We start from the raw sequence: 18579 nt of genomic DNA on the forward strand, positions 1-18579 counted from the left end.
TCATCACACAGCAGCAGCGATGCAAAGGTATTGTCTCATCTCGTAAAGCAGGTAAACGTCGCACAGCGTTCTGAAGCAACTCGCGCAGGTCAGCCGATTAGTATTCCGCTAGTAGTGCCCATTGGCGCATCACTTAGACTTAGTACTGCACGGCACGACGTGTATTCTCCGATCGGTTGTAAAATTTGCGATAGATAACACTTCATCTCTGCCGGTATGCAAATTACAGCGATAGTTATTTTACTCTTTACCATTCACTTTCACTTCTTAACAGGTAAGTAAATCATAAATGCTCTTGATAGCGTCACTCGGACGAATAACGATCCTATTGTGTCTCGACAGGCACATCCCATCAACTCAAATGTTCACACGCAATTGTGTTCCAAAAAATCCTTGGCCTACGACCAGCACGACAAGGGCGAACCACAAGCGACACGTTGCCACTCTATGTTGCCAATCCGTCTCGGCCGGGGGAGGCGGTCAACGTGAAATGCGCTCAAATATGTCGCGAAGATCCAACCTGTTACGGATATTTGCTAGTGTTCAGTCAAAACATTTGCTACGGATATACAGCTAACGCAACTGTCGTAGCCACCGCCGCAGCAGCAGCAGCAGCAGCAACAACATCAACAACAACAACAATCAGTGAGACTTATTACGACTACATTGACGAAAGTAGTCACCAATTAGTGGCCGATGTGAACGTTGCGTTTTTCGTGAAGACCTGCCTCGACGGTTAGTACATAGTTGTTTTGCGCGTTTATTTGATATTGATCTTGCTGCCGAAACTATGTGCGGGTACCGCGGGCTTTTGGTGGTGCGGGGCAATTATTTGTCCGCTGTGGAATCATTCACTGCTGCATGTGTGGCGCGCGAGTTGCGCGTCTGCGGGTTTTACCTCATCATCTATTTAGTTTTTGTTTTGTTATCATCCTCCCCGGTTCATCTTGAAGGTTTTTTCTCTCTCAGTTAGGGGAGGAAAAAATGACTACGCATAGTTGTCCCATGTTCCCGAATCAGCAACTGAGAAAAACGTAATCAAAGTTTTCTGCCATATTTGTCTACCAGAAGCTTTAAACATTTCAGTTTAGCAATACACCGTTTTTTATAAGCAATAAACTATTGTTTAATGAAATATGACAAGATCCTCCCACTTGAATCAATTAAGCTTGATTACGGGCTTAAACTTCATTGTGGGACAGTTATGCCTAGGATATCAACCTGGGACAATTGATCTTGATGTTGTTATTTTAAATACTGGGGACAAACATTAAGTTTGTTTGTATTTTTCCGAAAGATTATGCATAAAAATATCGTTTTATGAAGTGAAATTTTCCAAAAAGTAACCATTGAGAACTATGTATAAAACTGCAGTTTGATAGCATAGAAAAGTAAACATAATTGGTGCCGTAGCAAGTAGCATCGGAATGTAGTATATGGTAGTGATATTGTTTGTGAATCGTACAGTGGTGTGAGCTAGAGTAGGATTGGGCGATCTTTAGAAAAAGATCGATCTTGGTGGATCGATTTTCTAAACGGCGCAGGAATCGATTCACTGATTAAATCGGTACCAAATAATCGATCTTTGAAAATTCGAATGCCAATGTGAATATTTACTTTTTTATTTACTTGTTCTATATAAGTATTGTCTTTTTGTAAAACATGAAATAAACATTTCACATTTCTATTCAAACATCAAAGGCATTCCATTTAGTCGCATTTAGCTGGCATTTAGTCGAAATCTTGCTAGTAATCCCTGTGCTAGAAAAGAACGCTTCAGCTGGACCTGATGTCACCATCCCATCCTGCCCGTTTACCGTGCCGGTCATCACGAAGGGGACGCTCCGCTTTCCGCAAGAGCAGATCGCTTGCCACACCATGTAATTTTTGGCAAACTTGAATAGTTTCTGCTTGCGAATCTCCTCCGGAACGCTGAATTTGTCCTCTGCGGAAAAGAACAACAGGCCCGGCAGCTGACGAAAGTCCGCTTTGACGTAGGTTTCGTCGTCCATTACCAGGCAATGCGGCTTCGTCAGCATTTCGGTGTACAGCTTCCGGGCTCGCGTCTTTCCCACCATGTTTTGCCTTTCGTCGCGGTTAGGAGCCTTCTGAACCTTGTATATACGCAGGCCCTCCCGCTGCTTGGTCCGCTGGACGAATGAACTTGACAAATTCAGCTTATTGGCGACATCCCGGACCGAACTTCTCGGATCACGTCTAAACTGCTTAACTACGCGCTTGTGATCTTTTTCACTGACGGAGCATCCATTTTTGCCGTTCTTCACCTTCCGGTCGATGGTTAGGTTCTCGAAGTATCGTTTTAGTACTCTGCTGACCGTGGATTGGACGATTCCCAGCATCTTACCGATGTCCCGATGTGACAACTCCGGATTCTCGAAATGAGTGCACAGGATTAATTCACGACGCTCTTTTTCGTTCGACGACATTTTTCCAAATTTACGAAAAATTGACAGTGAAGCATGGCCAACGTGAACTATTATCTGATTATAAGCGAAAGCTGAAGATATAATTCCTAAAAATAAAATTTCTACAGCGTTTTTTCCGTGATGCAATTTGATGTGACACACCTTTTATTTGACTTAAAACAGATGATTGAAAATTAAAAAAAAAATACCGCAGGACTTTTTTGACAGCCTAATACTCGGTTTTATTTACTCAATAAAATTTTTCGATAAATATCAATAGATAAATTTTTTGGCTTATCTGTCCCGTTTTCATACCTGAACTATTTGATTAGCCTAGTTTTAGGGGACATGAAATGGTAGCACGACACTCCTTCCCCTCACTAAGAAGAGAGGAGTGGAGGGTGTGTGTTTGTCATACAAACGAAACACAAGTTTCTGCATATTCCGATAACTAATCAAGCAAATGGAGTCAAATTTGACATGTGAGAGTTTTTGGGTACGAGAAATGTTTCTGGGGGCCCCATAAAAATATTGCACATATTTCAACCAACCATATTCCGACCAAACATGACAGTTGAAAATTAATACGATCAAATACATTTTGTTTTGGTAATTTTTTCAATCAAGTGCGATTAACGTAAGATCATGTCTTTCGACAACTTATAAGGGGTAAAATGAACCTTAAGAAAGACAATTCCCGCTCTATGCTCACCGGCAAACGATGTTTACTCAACAATTTCTCAAACGGGAAGTGGGTGTTGTTAGGAAGAATGAGTGAACACAATATTTATGTAGACTGATTAGATGCGACAGATATTTTGTCTATTGGAAATGGTATACAAATTATATCACACACACAAAGGGGGGGAAAAGTTTGAGAGTTAGCGACAAGCAAGCGGAGAATAAATTTTGCACCAGTTTGCGTGATTGTTTCTTCTGCTGAAAATTTGGCTTCGCTACATACAAGTTGTTCGACGACGTTGTGCACAAAGCGAACGACAATTTTGCTTTGCTAAGTGTGTGTTGCATCACTCGCATATTAACCATGACTGAGAAGACATTTCAAGCAGGTACCCATATTTATAGATTTTTGTGAATCCAATGTTTTGTTGTTGTCTTGAATTATGGTGACTTACAACTTCTTCAGTTCTCAGGGCCCTCATTGGCCATCTTTGTGTTGGTATAGAATAACTAACAATCATCAGCGATGGAGATCGATCCACGGTCGAAATAAGATCGATTCATCCTACAGCTGCTCTGCTCTGCAAGACACATCGGGCTGCTGTTCTATAAATAACTCAACAATGATCAATCAACTGTCTCCGCTGTCCGGTGGTCTTAACTGGATAATGGAAGAACAGAAGGAAAAACCCTTACGCCTAAATGGCTACTATGTAAATGTGTACCATATGCAATGGTATAGAAGGGAATACTCTAACGCAGAAAAATGGCAACTGAGTAATGTGCTGATTATATATATATATGATAAACATGTGACATGTACACGATTGAAATTCGGCTCTGTTATAGCTAAAATGCTAATGAGCCTAAAATAAACAAAAGGGATAAAAAAACTTCTTCTGTTTGTTCGATTTTACCAATAGTTTGCTTTCAAAGCATATAACTCGTAAACATTTTACCTTTCGGATGATGTGATAATCATGTCACTTCGTTCAGTCGACAAAGAGTACATATTGAGGCTCGAATTCTCCCAAATATTCGATCATCGATTCATTGAGATTTGATTCAGATGCATCGTCAAACAAAGGATCACTAAACCAACGATAGTCCTACGTTAGCTTTGCGGTTATACCACAGATATAACCCACTTCCTGTTTTTTTTTGTTTTTTTTTCGGAAGATTATTGATAAAAACATAATTTTATGAAGAACAGTGAAAATTGTCAACAAGTAACAACTATGCGTAGAACGGCATTATTGTCGCCTCAAAATGACCTTACTTATAAACCGAGTCGGTTTAGTTTGCGCGAACAATTTTCCTCCCCTATCCACGCTTCTCACGTTTCTCACGTGACAATAGTCAGCGAGAAATACGATAAAGCTCCAGCTGTATTCTGAAAAACACTAATTAGAGATCAACAGATAATATTGCCGTGATTATATAATCATTCCGTGTTTTTTGTTTACAATTTAAGTTCCGCACAAATGTGTCGCCAGAAAACTATTCCCGCTCGTGACCATCCCCGGCGCAAGTTTGGTCGGCCAGAATTTCGTCCAGCTAGCGCAGCTGGTAACCCGGAACGGGTGCATGAATGCGTGTCTGCGGGAGCGGAAATTTGCCTGCCGATCGGCAAGATTTGTGCACTCGTTCCGAAACAATCGACATCGGCTGTGGGAGAAGAGCGGGAAGCTCCAGCTTGGGCAGTGTTTTCTCAGCCGCAACGATCGATTCACCAGTCCGGAATCGTTCCGGCGCAGCTGGGAGGACGAGGAGTATCTGGAGAATCAGTGTCACGGGTTGGAGCCCGCGAGCGCGGATTGCTCGTTCGAGCAGCACCGTGATGTGGCATTTATTTATCCCGATGAGTCACTTGTTGTTGCAGATGAGCGAAGCTGCGCCGAACGATGCTTGAACGAGGAATTGTTCACGTGTTTAGGGTACACATACCGAAACTCGTCCAACAACCACAGGGAGCCACCGATTTGTTTCCTCCACTCGGATGATTTGATAACGCTTGGGCCCAAAGCGGTTCGAGTTACGTTCAACTCGGTCTACTCCAGGCGACTGTTGTGTTTGAATGTGCAGACGCAATGTCACGACGATCGGATTAAGTTGGACTATGAATCGGATGTGCTCTTCGAGGGTAGGGTATATTTGAACACCGCGCATACCAATTGCAGTCGGGAATCGGAGCATAACGGGACATTATCTTTGGAAATAACAACCGGTGATGAAATCACAGAATCGCGCTGTGGCATCCGAAGGGCGTTCATCAAAGGGAATGTGCAAAAGTGAGTACGGATACAACGATTTCCCCATGTCATCACTAATAAGAATATTTTTGACTCGAATGAAAGTTAGCATTTCGTTTGGGTTGGAGGAAATACGAGTTTTCCACAGCAATTGGGAATATTTTGACTCAAGTGTAATTTTTCAATAGAGCGTATAGATTTTAGAAAGAGAAATCTTTGATAATTTATGTCTCGAAAACTATGAGTCGTACTGGAATAGTGTCTTAGAAAGAGTTATAGAGTGTTGGTGTTTAAAAGTGAAAAAAATATACAATGAGAAAAAAAATAATACTCTTTTTTTATTTATGAAAAAAAATATATATATTTGCAATATATAAAATATGTATTTTTTATTTTTTTAAATATTTTTTCCATATATGAAGTCATGTAGAAAATTCAAAAAATTATTCTTTAAAGAAAAATTTATTTTTGCCATTGTGATCACGCGTATTCTAGAGCTTGCCACTCAGAATGCATTCAAGGCGTGTTATTTGGCATAGAAATCTCTATCGCAACTAATAAAAATGACGCAAGTATACTACGTTGAGACGGCGAAGTTCCTCTAGGGACGTTAGTGCCCTTGAAGAAGAAGAAGAAATTTATTTTTGACCAACTTTGTGAAACGTTGATTTTTCATGAATTTTCGAAACTTGGAATTTTTGTATGTTAACAATCAATTCTAGCCACAAATTATGAATCCTGATGAGATTTAAAACAATAATCGGTATCTATAATGAAATAGAGCTAACGAGTAATTTTTTTGTTGATTCGATTTGTATAAGAGGGCCCATAGTTCCTTTCTCCAGGTAATGATCGACTTATTTCGTTGACATTATAAAATTCCGAAACATGGTTTATAACATCTTCAGTTAAACTTGGTGCATATTTGCTATTCGGTGTAGACAATACACCTTTTTTATTTTCCAGTTTTTCGGCTTGAATTGATATATATTTATTAACGCCACATTCTTGTTCTATTTTTTGCACGGACCAAGACTTGAGCAAATTCGTTAACATTCTAACTTTTTCTGACTTTGTTGTTTCTGTGAGAGGAAATTTCTCTTTGATCTGATTGATAATCTCATCAAATTCTTCTGCCTTTTGTTCATAGTTCGACTCTTCGTCTTCTTCATGTGAAAAGGAAAATAGATTAGATAGAGGTATTAATTTAGATTTTTTTTTAACTTACTGCCGAATCTCCGTGAGAAAAGTTCAAATGATTCTCACAAAGCAAGTTATATAACATATTATTCAATAGAGGCGGCAGACCCCGAGACTGTAATTTGTCAGACAGAACATCTATTTAGAACTGAATCCCCCTTTATATACAAGAATACTGAATCCATTTGTTTTTTTTGCATAAGCCATTTGAATTTCTGAAGAAAGCAACGCAAGACAATTATTCGTCTCCTTGCCCCTGCGGAACCCATATTGTGTATTTGAGAGGAGGCCATTCGTTTCAACCCATCGATTAAGGCGAAACAAGATCATTTTATCCAACAATTTCCGAATACAAGACAGCATTGCTATTGGGCGCTAGAAATTTAAGTCGGACGTGGGTTTTCCGGGTGTTTGAATAGCTATAACTCGTACTTGTCTCCAAACATCTGGAACAACATTATGCTCCAGAAACCGATTGAATAGATTCAACAAGTAATGTTTCGCCACATCAGGGAGGTTTTCCACTCAACTTAATTCGATCCGATCCTGGAGCAGAATTGTTACAGGAAAGGAGAGCAAGAGAGGATTCTACCATCGAAAACTCGGCATATATATTGGGGTATATCTCGAACAATTTTTTGCACAGATGCGGAATCTGGACAAACCTTAAGTGCAAAATTAAAAATTCATCGATGTGAATATTCCTCGCTTTTATTCGATGAAGAGCGATTTCTCATGTTTCGAGCCACTTTTCAATTTTTTTTCATTGATGTTTCTCGTGACAAACCTCCCACGAAATTTCGCCAATAATAAAATTGATTTTGAAGGTCTAAATACGTTTGAAAATTCTCAACGGTTCTACGTTTCCGATAAGCTTTAAATGCATTCGATTTTTCTACATAAAGACTGGAACACTGGCCATCCTACCAAGGATTGGATGGCCCTCGGCGAATGGTGGAACCTGGAATGGGTTCCGTTTGAGCGCGAACTACGCTGTCGTAGATCAAACGAGAAAGGAAGTTATACTCCTCCAATGGATGTAAGCCAACTCTGGAAATGATGGCTAGAGTAATCGCGTCCGCATATTCTTTCCACTCAATGTGTCTTGTAAGGTCATATGCCATGTTTATAGATCCAGAAGAATTTGACCCAGTGGTGATGGAAATTTTGATTGGCAAGTGATCACTACCGTTGGGGTCCTGGATTACATTCCACTTGTTCGTGAATTCGAGTAAAACGAAAGGTCAAGAGCACTTGGGTTAGCAGGAGGTTTCGATACACGTGTTGTTTCCAGCGTTTGGTCATGTCATGGTCATATTGATGCTGTTACAAAAATCATATATAAGCAACTCGATTTTTTAGGCAAGCTAACAAGAGCTATCACCGAAGGGACTTGTGCTCAAATTTTGCGAGTGGTTAAATTTTTGCGCCGGGGATTCAATTGGAAAATAAACGGTGTGCTCCCGTTAGCTGTGTCCGCTTCTATTTCGTGAACTGGTAACGTGGCGAAGACATTATGTGTGTTGATTGGTTGTTGTGCTTGAGTCAGTGGAGAAGCGCCCTTAAAAATATCCGCGAAAGTGCGTTTCGAGCGTTCCTTCAAAGAGCGCTTCTGTTTATCTCAGCGACTCTTGTAAGTTTCACAACCTGAGAGCACGTGTGGTGATCCCCCGCATTATGGACACTTATGCTCAGTCGCACTGCAGGATTTCCCCTCATGCTGCTCTCCGCAGCGCTGTCCGCGTGGAATGAAAGAATTGATTGTTAGTATACAAAAATAGTTTTACCATCTTGGAATATTTTTTCAAGTTTTCTACATGATTTCTATTTTTTAGAAACAAAATTGTAAAACGATAAAAATACATATTTCAGATATTACAAATTAAAGTTTTTTTTTTGTAAATAAGAAAAGAGTACTAATATTTTTTCAATGAATATTTTTTAACGTTTAAACATCAATACTCAATAACTCTTTCTAAGACACTATATCGGTACGACTCATAGTTTTTTAGATCTAAATTATCAAAGATTTATCTTACTAAAAACGATACGCCGTATTGCAAAGCTACACTTGAGCCAAAATATTCCCAATTGCTGTGAAAAACTCATATTTCCTCCAGCCCAAACGAATTCAAATTCGAATCAAAAATACATGTTTTTAAAATCTGCATTTTTAGGACGATTTCATTTGGAGTTGCTCTAATGCAAACATGCTTTTCTAGCTTCCTCGTGTTTGGCTATGTTTGCATACAGACACACCCTTTGGTGCGAACTCAAGCAGATCGAATGCTCAAAGTAGGTTGTATTCACACACTGAAATCACCCAACATGACCAGCCTGATGAAAACTCTACCGATGAGATCCACCGTGGATTTCATTCCGCACAGTCAGTCGTTCAGCTTTGGGTCGATAGAAATCAGCAACGGAACGAGTAAAGCTCTCAAACACTTGACCACTCACCTGATTGATGTCGAAACGCAGGCAGAAATCTTCGAGGCTACCATCGGACAGTTGATCGAGATGCAAATACTGTCGGCGGATCGTGACTTCGACCTCTCGCCGTATAGCTTAGTTGCGTATACTTTGGACGAAACACTCTCACTGCTGGACGATAAGGGATGCCCTCTGGACAGGCGGTTATTCCCCGGCTTTCGGAAGCAAAAAACATCCACCGGAATAACACTGAGCGCACGCTTTCATGCGTTCGTGTTCCCCAGCTCGAGGACGTTACAATTCCGGCTTACAATCAAATTTTGCCACGATGTGTGCCCCAAAGTGGTGTGCTTTTATCAATAAACTATATTTAGTAACATATTTCTGCTTTGGTTTTGTTCTCTTTTTTTTTTGGTTGACTGGAGCATAAAGTGTAGTAATCTCTCGTGCGATATAGGAGTATCAGAGTTGTACTCTTTAATTGGGTATTCGATCTCTCAGGTAGGACATGATAGACTCGGTTCCCCTCTCGAGAATCTGATGGCGCGGCTGGCGGAAACTATTTCCAATCAGCTCTAGTGTCCTGAAAGCGAAAAACGATTTGAGAAGAGATGAATTGACTTGCGTTGACGCGATCATACGTGATGTTCTTGAGCAATCCCAGGATGGGAGGAACCTGTTTGATGTTGTTGTTGGCCAAATCCAATGTAGACAAGCGAGGAAGTGCCCCGAATCCGCATTCCGTAGCATCAATCTCTTCGACTTTGTTCCCGCGGGCGAGAAGTATCTCCAAACCTTTCAACTCGTAAATGCATGGTGAGATCTGTTTCAGCTGATTGTTGGCTATGTTCAGCTCGCGTAAGGTAACCAGTAAGCCAACCACTTCGGACAATTCCTCGAGACAGTTATTGGAAAGGTTTAAATAGCTAATCCTATCGAATTGAGAGAAAAACATCGGAATAGTTTTGAGAAGGTTAAAGCTGACGTTCAGTTCCGTCATAAGGTTCGCAATGTGTACCAATCTGTAATAAACTTCGATTATCAGACGAACAACCCAATCAACCAACAAATACCTCACCCTGCAGGAACTTCCGTTAACTTATTCTTACTGATATCAACATTATAAACGGATGCCTCTCTCGCATCCAAGAAAACTTGCTCTGGAATATCGATTAAGCTTTTGTTGCTTATAATCATGGACCTCCCCTTCTTCATTTGGTACACATCCGGAAAAGTACTCTCCTCGAAAGGGCCCCTCACTTTGTCCACCCCTTTCCCGGGACCATCGCGCTCCTTGAGCGTCTTCAAAATGCGCTGCGTTCCACACTGAATAATATCCCTGCGAATCGAACGTATCGGATTCCCGTCCACCTGCAGACTAACCAGATGAGCCAGAGTGGACAAACAAGAGGGCAAACTGTTGATCGAGTTGTTCGACAGATCCAGTCGCGTCAAACTGGCCAGCATGTTGATCTCGTCCGGTAGCTTCTCGATCTTGTTGTCGCGCAGATCCAGAATCCGTAGCTGGGGCAAATTTTCGCAGAAATCGGCCGGGATCGATTTAATGAAATTGTTCGAGATGTGCAGTTCCTTCAAAGCCTCACAGCCGGTGAAATCTGGAAGCTCCTCGACGTCGTTGTGCTGCACGTAAAGGCATTCCAACTTGCGCAGCTCGCCCATTACCGGAGGCAGTAGCTTTAGGTCGTTCTTTGCGAGGTCCATCTTGTGGAGGTCTGACAGGGAGACAATTCAAAATATTAAATCTTGATTTTTGGTTAAAGGGCCTGTCCGGGCATGGAAGAAAAAAGTGCCCCCCAAACCGAATCAACCGCTCTATGGGACATATTGTATAGGGTACTAAATAAGAAATTTTGACTATTTTTTTTGAACACCTATGATATTCAACAAAGGATCTATTATAAGAATGGTACTTTTCAATTTTTTTGGACGCCATTCTCGATACCTTCGAGATAAAAATTTGAAAAAAATACTAAAAAAACACTAAAAAAATTCTTGAAATATTGAAAACGTTTTTTGGGGGATTTAGAGATTCACTACTACTCTAATTCGTATTTAAAATCGATTCTGTGCCTTTTCTAGAGAAATTAAACAGTGTTGCGCGGCACAAAAATATATATTTCTAAATTTCGATTTTTTTTAGAATTTTGAGACCCATCGCAGGTTTAGTCTATATTTAAATATGTATATTTATTTGTTTGTGTATTTATTATATGTGATTATGGGGTGATCTTTTTTCAGAATTTTGCGAGAGCCGCGCGGAACGAAAAAAAAATCTAATAAATTTTTAATATTGTTTTAATTTCCATGTTTTTTAAATTTTCTAGCATTTTTTAAAATTTTTCTAAAATCTATTATTGTATTGTATTCGTGTATTCGTAAAAAGAGGCCCAAATCTTATCACCAGCGCTATGAAAAGTATTGTTGCAAATTAGAAAATTAGATTATTTTTCTGAATCCCTATATGGTTCACTATAAGAGCTATGGCTAAAAACGTATTTTTTCACTACTCTCTCAATAGCTTGGAAAAGAAAATATAGAAAAAAATACTCATAATGTATCATAGTATACTCATAGTATCTTACCATGATAAAATTACCACCTAAAAGTAATTTTTTTTTGCATTTCGAATTGTTTTTATACGAAACTGGATAATTCTATAAATAGAACAAATGTTGATAAATTTAGTATTATGAAATTAAATTTACGATTTTATTAATCATCGATTTCATAGAAATAAAAAAATGCAGACGGTGAAAACCAGGAAAACATTTTAAAATAATTGATTTACTGCAAGCTGCTGTTACTTCTCATCAGTCTTTTGGCAAATATGCGGAAGCTTTGTTAGGAGATGCTCATGCAGTCCGGGCCTGACTTCAAGTGGATATCAGTGACGTTTTTGGACAGATTGTGGAAAATAATTAAGTATTATTTTTTTTTACAAATTTTGTTACATTCGTCCGTGTTTAGGTGTTATTTGAAGTTTGTTATTGGACATATTCTATGTTTCGTCTTTCGATGAGAATTCATTTAATCAATATAGCATCCCGGATTACAAAGTTGCTTTTTGCCTTTCACATTCCAGACACACTGGAGGAGTTGCTATTTACGTAAAAGAGTCGATTGAACTCAACATTCGGTTAAACGAATCTGTTGAAAATGATTGATTCTTGGCAATTTCAGTTGAAAAGGGTATGTAGATGGGAAATTTTGGAGTTGTATATTACTCCCCCAGTTCTAGTGACCAGGGACTTTTAGAAATTTTGGAAAACTGGTGGGAGAATTGCATCGACTGTAGCAAACTAAATGATATTGCTGGTGATTTCAACATGGACTGGCTCAACATGCAGAATTCGAACCAATTGAAGCAACTTTCGGATTTTTACAACTTAAACCAGACTGTCCCAGAAGCCGCTAGGATTACAAACACTAGTAGAACTTTGATAGATCACGTTTTCTCCAATTTTAATAAAGTTCATTCTTTGATAGAGGCCAAATTTGAAATAACGGATCACGAGACTATTCTTGTTTATATTGAGAATAAACATAAGTAATCTTGAAGAAAATAAAGTTAAAATTAAGTGCTGGAACAAATATTCTAAAGAAACGCTCTGTTCTTGTTGAAAGAAACGTGGATTTTACTGCAATCACTGACAATTTGAATTTGAAAGCAGCTGTTCTCACTAATGTTTTGAAAGAATGTATCAATAGCTTGTTTTTGAAAAACAAATCGACTTGAATAATTCGAACAGCTGGTACTATTCGTCGCTTTTGCGTCTGAATCTTAAATGAGATAAACAGTACGTGAAGATTCGTAGAAGTAATTTAGAGACTCCGATTGGAAAAGGTACACCTCCGCGCGGCACATGTATTCACAAGCCTTGAAAAAGACTAGATGTGAGTACATTCAGAGGAAAATCGACCAACATCGGAATAACAGCAAGCAGTTATGGAAAATATTGAAAAGTTCACTCAACACTAAAAGTAGTATGTCGCGGTCCATAACTTTCGAAAATTTAGAATAACATTCCGAACAAATAATAGCCGAAAAATTCAACAATTATTTCGTGAGTAGTGTTCAACGGATTAATCAAGCGCGATTTGCATACTTTTTGGCGCAATGCTCTGTTCAGCGGTAGCACTTCGACGGAGCACACTGCCGTAGAGAAAGGATTAAGCAACTTTTCATACTTGAAATATTCAAAAAAAAAAATTTTGTTTGAAAGTTTCATAAAAAAATACCACAATTTAAAAAAAAAAAATTCGCTGAAAAAAAAATATTTTAAAACTTTCTCAACTTTCAAGTTCTCAAAAAAAATGAATATCCCTTACAATTTCCAACAAGTCGTCCTCGACATCAGAAGATGGGCACTTTTACAGGGAAAAAGTTTTTTTTCTAACAACTTTTTACAACTAATTTTAATTTTGTTCAAAGTCAAGATAGCGATACAGTGTATTCGACAAAGTTTTAGGTCTTATTAAAATACAGTAAAACATGTTTTTGTGGGGTTTTTTTTTGTGCGGTATATAAAAGAAGCATATTTGACGAAGTTATCGTCCATTTAGTTTTTTTCCGATGGTTTATATGCATTTCAGTGCGAAAAAAGCATATTTGCGTCTCAATTATCCACTTCTGAAATCATTCCCTTCCTCCCAATAAATGCTCTAAGTTTTTCTTAGGTGTTGCATGGCATGATTTCTAACAGCAACACGTTTCGACATGCAACTAAAAGCACAAAACAGAAACGCGCAAACGAAAAGGCAAACTGTCCCGTCGCAAAGCAGGGAAACAAACGGAAATTGAACGGTGAGCGGCGTGGATTTGAGTTATTTTTTGGGGGAAACTTTTTTTAGGCGGTCCCTATCTACCGCACAAAAAAGTTTTTTTTCAAAATGTGTACCGAACACGATTTTTTAAAGCTACTGGTGAAGTTAATACGATTTTTTTTATGCGGTCCCTATCCCCCGCACAAAAAAAAAAGGTTTGCCTGTATGAACTTTCGTCGAAGACGTCAACTTTCTATCTTTTATAGTTTCTGGAATATAGGGCATTTTTGTATGGAGATCCCTGAAAAAAATAATGTTTTACTCATTACATTTTTTGTGTGTAAGTTCTCGTGTTTGACCTGTTCTTGGCATGTTTCTGAATAGAAAAAAGTTGGCAGAGCATGTAAATCGCGATAATTTATACATACAAATATTACGAATTTTACAATAATTTTTCAAAGAAAAACATGAAAAAGTTGTTGTGCGAAAAACTTTTTTCCCTGTAAAAGTGCCCATCGTCCGATGTATGGACGACTTGTTGGAAATTCTAAGGACTATTCATATATTTTTTTTTGAGAATTTAAAAAAAAATACGTTTTTGAGAAAAAATAAATTTTTGATTCTTAAAATAGTATTTTTTTAAAAAAAATTAGGGTTTTTTATGAAAATTTCAATAATTTCTTACTTTCCATTCTTTGACTCGAGTTTTGTAGGTACTGTAGTTTTTGAGTTATTTTTTTTTGTAGAAAATAAAAAAAAAGTTTTTTCTTTTAAAAAAGTAGTCTAATTCTTTTTTGAATATTTCAAGTATGCAAAGTTGCTTCAAATACCCATGTGTTTACGCCCACAACGTTCAGCTTTCTAAGATGGTGCTATCGATGGCCAGTCTAGTTGGCATGGAATTCGTCAACCAGTACTAAGTCTCAAAATTCTAAAAAAATATCAAAATTTCATAAATATATATTTTTTGTATCGCGCAACACTGTTAAAAATTCTGAAAAAATCACACATTTTTAGAAAAGACGTAGAAAAACATTAAAATATGAATTAGAGTAGTAGTGAATCTCTAAATCTTCCAAACATTTTTTTCAATCTTTCAAGATTTTTTTAGTACTTAATTTTTTTAAGAAAACTTTTTTTTTAATAATATTTCTCGATACACCATAGTAAGATGCGCTTTCATGCGAGAAGCTAGAATGGCGTGAAAAACATTGAAAAGTACATTTTTTACCATATATCCTATGGTTAACTTCATAGGGGTTCAAAAAAATAGTCAAAATTTCTCAACCCTATACAATATTTTCCATAGAGCGGTTGATTTGGTTTGGGGGCAACTTTTTGCTTCCACACCCGGCCAGGTCCTTTGAAACAGAATAACTTACTTCTCAAATTGACAATATCGTTTGGTAGTTCAACCAGTCGGTTGTTATTTAGTGTTAGCTGCTGGAGGCGCACCAGGAACCCGATTCCACCCGGGAGCGAGTTAAGGCTGTTAAAGGAAATATCCTAGTAGGGAAAGATCATAATTAATAACTACAAACGACGTCGATTCTAGCAACAATTCTCTACCAGCACTTCCAGCATGATCAGATCGCTCATGTTGCTATGAATTTCGGCAAAGTCGTTATGCGACAGGTTAAGGTTCTTCAGTTCCTTCAGGTTGTAGAAACTTTCCGGAAGATCCGTTAGCTTGTTACGGCTCAGACTAAGCTTGGTTAGTTTGGTAAGGCAACCTATTCCCTCCGGCAGAGTGGTTAGGGCGTTATCTTGTAACTGCAATGGAAAATAATGACACGGCCATCCAAAGCATGTCGTGCGCGTTTACTCACATTCAACACGGTCAAGTCGGCCAGATTTTTCAAATTTTCGCTGATGCAGCTGAGAGCATTCGAGCTCAGATCCAGATTGGTAAGTGTTTTCTGATTCCACCAACTTTCCTCCTCCTCGTTGGTACGATCCAGGTCGTACCGAACTTCCTTATCACAATCATCCGAGTCGCTCAGATTCCACACTTTTTCCGGCACTGGAAGTACAACGTGCAGAAGCAAAAAAAAAAGAAAGACCATTAGCATACCCAACAGTGTCAATCCATAGTGTCTAGAGGGGGCTGCTGACCCCGGATCTTGCGATAACGACGTTTCGGATAGGGGATCCGGGTGCGCGATCTCCTCATTGTGCTTGTTGTTGGCAGATCCTCACTCGGATTGTACCACATTTTGAGAGCACACAAAACACTGGCTTGCGACAACACTGCCAATAAGAAGATCGACCAGAGCTCGGAAGGATACTTTCGATAGCCGCACTGACTTTTATACAAAACGACTGAACACAATTTCAGATGATCCGAACCTCCGATCGGAATGATGACAAACGAGAGATTGAATTCAGATTTGCGAATCTCTACGATAGAAGCTAGCAGTTAGGAAATCACTAGAACGTGAAATTGGATTTCGTCTAGAAGATACGCCATTACATTATAGATGAAGATAGATCTGAAATCGCGCAAAGCATTGTCAACTCATAGTGTGGCACTCGCGCAATAACTAGGAATTAGCCAAGTGGAAATAATATCCCCCTCAGAAGCGCAAGCTGTTGTTTTCATTTTATTTTGGTATAAACTACGATGTTTTTACTAGGAGAACGCGTTCGGTTATGTCATGCCACAACATAAAAGTGCAGTGCAGCAGTCAGCGCCAGCGAGACGATTGATTTCAAGGACACACTTACCCGTGGCCAAACCCTTTCCCGACAGGTTGAGAATGCCTGTTTTGAGGGCCTGCTTGATTTTGGCACCGCTCAACACCTTGTCATCCTCCTCCTTGTGCTGCCAGTGGAACACCGGATTCAGTTCCTGGTGACGGATACGACTTCGGACAGCGCGAGGCTTCATCATCGCGCAACCCCGCAAACAGCGATGATGACCACCGCAAACCGTGAGCAATGACACACTACTTCAGTATCGCGCTCACGTATATTATTCGAGCGTAATGTTATTAACGATTTTTATTTGCAACATACATGTTTTTTTTTTGTTACGTTTCGAGGCTGTGTTCTCTTTAAACCTAATCGGCCATTCGCTCTTTCTCCTTCCACTGATTGTGTGTACAATGCCACCACCGAAAAAAACAGAAATGCGAAAGAAGAATTCCTAGGCAGTACACTGCTGTTGCGTCTCATATAGAAACATTAAAATCTACTTGGCGCTTGGAGAATTCAATACATTCCAGGTGTGGAACCGTATGGTGTATACGACTGACGAAGGTATGCTCACTGGAAGAGCAGAATAGAAAGCGCAGCAAATAAGTTGTACACAATGTTGGCTGGAGAATTACTTGAACGCAAGCTCCCGTGTGTCTTGATTTTTTTTGCAATCTTGTTCACAATACACATGTAGAATCTTGGATTGGGCGATCATTAGGAAAAGATCGATCTTGATGAATCATTTCAGTTCTTTGTATTTAACACGTTGAGCTCCGCCCTAGGGGCCCTAGGAGGCTGACGTTGAGCTTTTTGGTAGGAAAGCGCTGACTGACAGGAACTGACAGTTACAAAATACTACTTTCGCTGGAGTGTCGGTCTCACCCGACTTAATTAGTATTTTTTCATCAATATTTCTGGAGTACAAATGAGAAAACTTGACCGCTGATTCGATAAACTGGAAGAGAAGTGATGGTAAAACACTCACGTGCGAAAGCTACCCCAAATAATTAACAATAACAATAAGAGCCTTATTTTCTGCAGACGAAAATGAACATCAAGCTTTTCAAGCATTATACAGAGTCTTTCAAGTTAAACGATCACTTTAGGACATTTTCGATGTGACCACCCCTTTTTTCGATAACGCGTTTTAAAAGGTTTTAAACGGTGAACAAAATCCTTCATGCACAACTCTGACATTACGACTTCGATGCTGTTGAAAATCCGATTTATTTCTGTTTTAAATTCCTCCAAATTTTGTGGCTTATTAACATAGCAACGGTCCTTCACGAACCCCCAGAGGAAGTAATCAACGACGAGAAATGTTGAAACTCTTACCATAAGAGGACAAAGCTTCATTAAGGCTTCGGTTGCTCGAGTAATACGATTTCACTAAAAAAATACACGTTCTTGAAAATTGTACATCTTGACACTAAAAACCGACCGATCAGACTGAACGAGTAGCCGAATATTATCGTCCCGAAGTGAGGAATGCAGTGTTACCATCGACGGAATGAAAAAAATTATAAGGAGCTATTCGATTTTTATGCATGAGCGTTGAATCTGAAAGACCCTGTACTTGTTGGAATTCGATGGATTGTTTGGTAAAGGTTCATCATGCAGAATTTCTCTCCTATGTGAATCAATACCAAGAATGACTTTCTGCAGGTGAAGACCGGCTTTGGAGATATCGAATGATGGTTCATTTCAGTCACCTCAAAGATTTTTTTTTCGCTCAACCTATTGTAAACGATTCGCATCGAATCCGATAGGAACAAGAAGGAGAGGAGCCCAGCGAGCGAGGTCCAGGTGGACCAGGTGGGGCAGAACTTGGCATGAATCGGTGCAGCCGGGAGTTGGAGAACTGCAGCCATGGATCGGGTTCATTGGAGAGAAGTAGTGAATCAGATCTAATCTCAATGGGATGTAGAGTCATAGTAAATAAATAAATTGTAAATGATTATTTTTTTCTTCTTTTCATTACATTTATAAAGCGAGTTGTTAAAGGAGATGCGACCCATTTAATGTTTTTGGTCAAAAAGTGTAAAACTCATACATTGTAGCGTTTTACGTAATCAAGCTTCACCAGGTGCCATAGATACTTG

At 39.1% G+C, this 18579-nt stretch overlaps 3 protein-coding genes across 6 annotated transcripts in view; 1 reads left to right on the forward strand and 2 right to left on the reverse strand.

The window, feature by feature from the left end:
• Positions 1-9212, reverse strand: part of LOC129763330 (homeobox protein DLL-4) — a 117224-nt gene extending 108012 nt beyond the window's left edge. Inside the window, exon 1 of the mRNA XM_055762287.1 lies at positions 9020-9212. Within this exon, the coding sequence (XP_055618262.1) occupies positions 9020-9063 (44 nt within the window). The 5' untranslated portion in view covers positions 9064-9212. The remainder of the gene's footprint in view (positions 1-9019) is intronic.
• LOC129763327 (uncharacterized) lies at positions 77-9375 on the forward strand. Of its 2 annotated transcripts, none has more exons than XM_055762280.1 (4): positions 77-274; positions 343-735; positions 4582-5398; positions 8737-9375. In XM_055762280.1, exons 1-4 carry the CDS (start codon positions 217-219, stop codon positions 9353-9355), a joined length of 1887 nt encoding a protein of 628 aa, XP_055618255.1. In that variant the 5' UTR covers positions 77-216; the 3' UTR covers positions 9356-9375. The 2 variants fall into 2 exon arrangements, with proteins under 2 accessions (XP_055618255.1, XP_055618256.1); XM_055762281.1 differs by having other exon boundaries at positions 8782-9371.
• LOC129763328 (leucine-rich repeat-containing protein 40) lies at positions 9339-16897 on the reverse strand. Of its 3 annotated transcripts, none has more exons than XM_055762282.1 (7): positions 16505-16897; positions 15607-15800; positions 15347-15550; positions 15160-15283; positions 10071-10725; positions 9634-10014; positions 9339-9575 (listed from the first exon to the last, which is right to left on the reverse strand). In XM_055762282.1, exons 1-7 carry the CDS (start codon positions 16668-16670, stop codon positions 9470-9472), a joined length of 1830 nt encoding a protein of 609 aa, XP_055618257.1. In that variant the 5' UTR covers positions 16671-16897; the 3' UTR covers positions 9339-9469. The 3 variants fall into 3 exon arrangements, with proteins under 3 accessions (XP_055618257.1, XP_055618260.1, XP_055618258.1); XM_055762285.1 differs by lacking the exon at positions 16505-16897 and adding an exon at positions 16085-16288; XM_055762283.1 differs by lacking the exon at positions 16505-16897 and adding an exon at positions 15893-16027.
• Between the last annotated feature and the right edge of the window lie 1682 nt (positions 16898-18579).

Source organism: Toxorhynchites rutilus, chromosome 1, assembly GCF_029784135.1.
Source record: "Toxorhynchites rutilus septentrionalis strain SRP chromosome 1, ASM2978413v1, whole genome shotgun sequence".
In the NCBI taxonomy this organism is placed as follows: Eukaryota; Metazoa; Arthropoda; class Insecta; order Diptera; family Culicidae; genus Toxorhynchites; species Toxorhynchites rutilus.

Bases quoted from the DNA above. Each gene is read 5' to 3' on its own strand.
- LOC129763327 (XM_055762280.1), top strand. From the start codon at position 217: ATGCAAATTACAGCGATAGTTATTTTACTCTTTACCATTCACTTTCAC. The intron at 275-342 runs GTAAGTAAATCA...GTGTCTCGACAG, and splicing joins TCACTTTCACTTCTTAACAG to GCACATCCCATCAACTCAAA. The intron at 736-4,581 runs GTTAGTACATAG...TTACAATTTAAG, and splicing joins CGTGAAGACCTGCCTCGACG to TTCCGCACAAATGTGTCGCC.
- LOC129763328 (XM_055762282.1), bottom strand. From the start codon at position 16,670: ATGATGAAGCCTCGCGCTGTCCGAAGTCGTATCCGTCACCAGGAACTG. The intron at 15,801-16,504 runs GTAAGTGTGTCC...TTGTACTTCCAG, and splicing joins GGGAAAGGGTTTGGCCACGG to TGCCGGAAAAAGTGTGGAAT. The intron at 15,551-15,606 runs GTGAGTAAACGC...TTTCCATTGCAG, and splicing joins CCGACTTGACCGTGTTGAAT to TTACAAGATAACGCCCTAAC.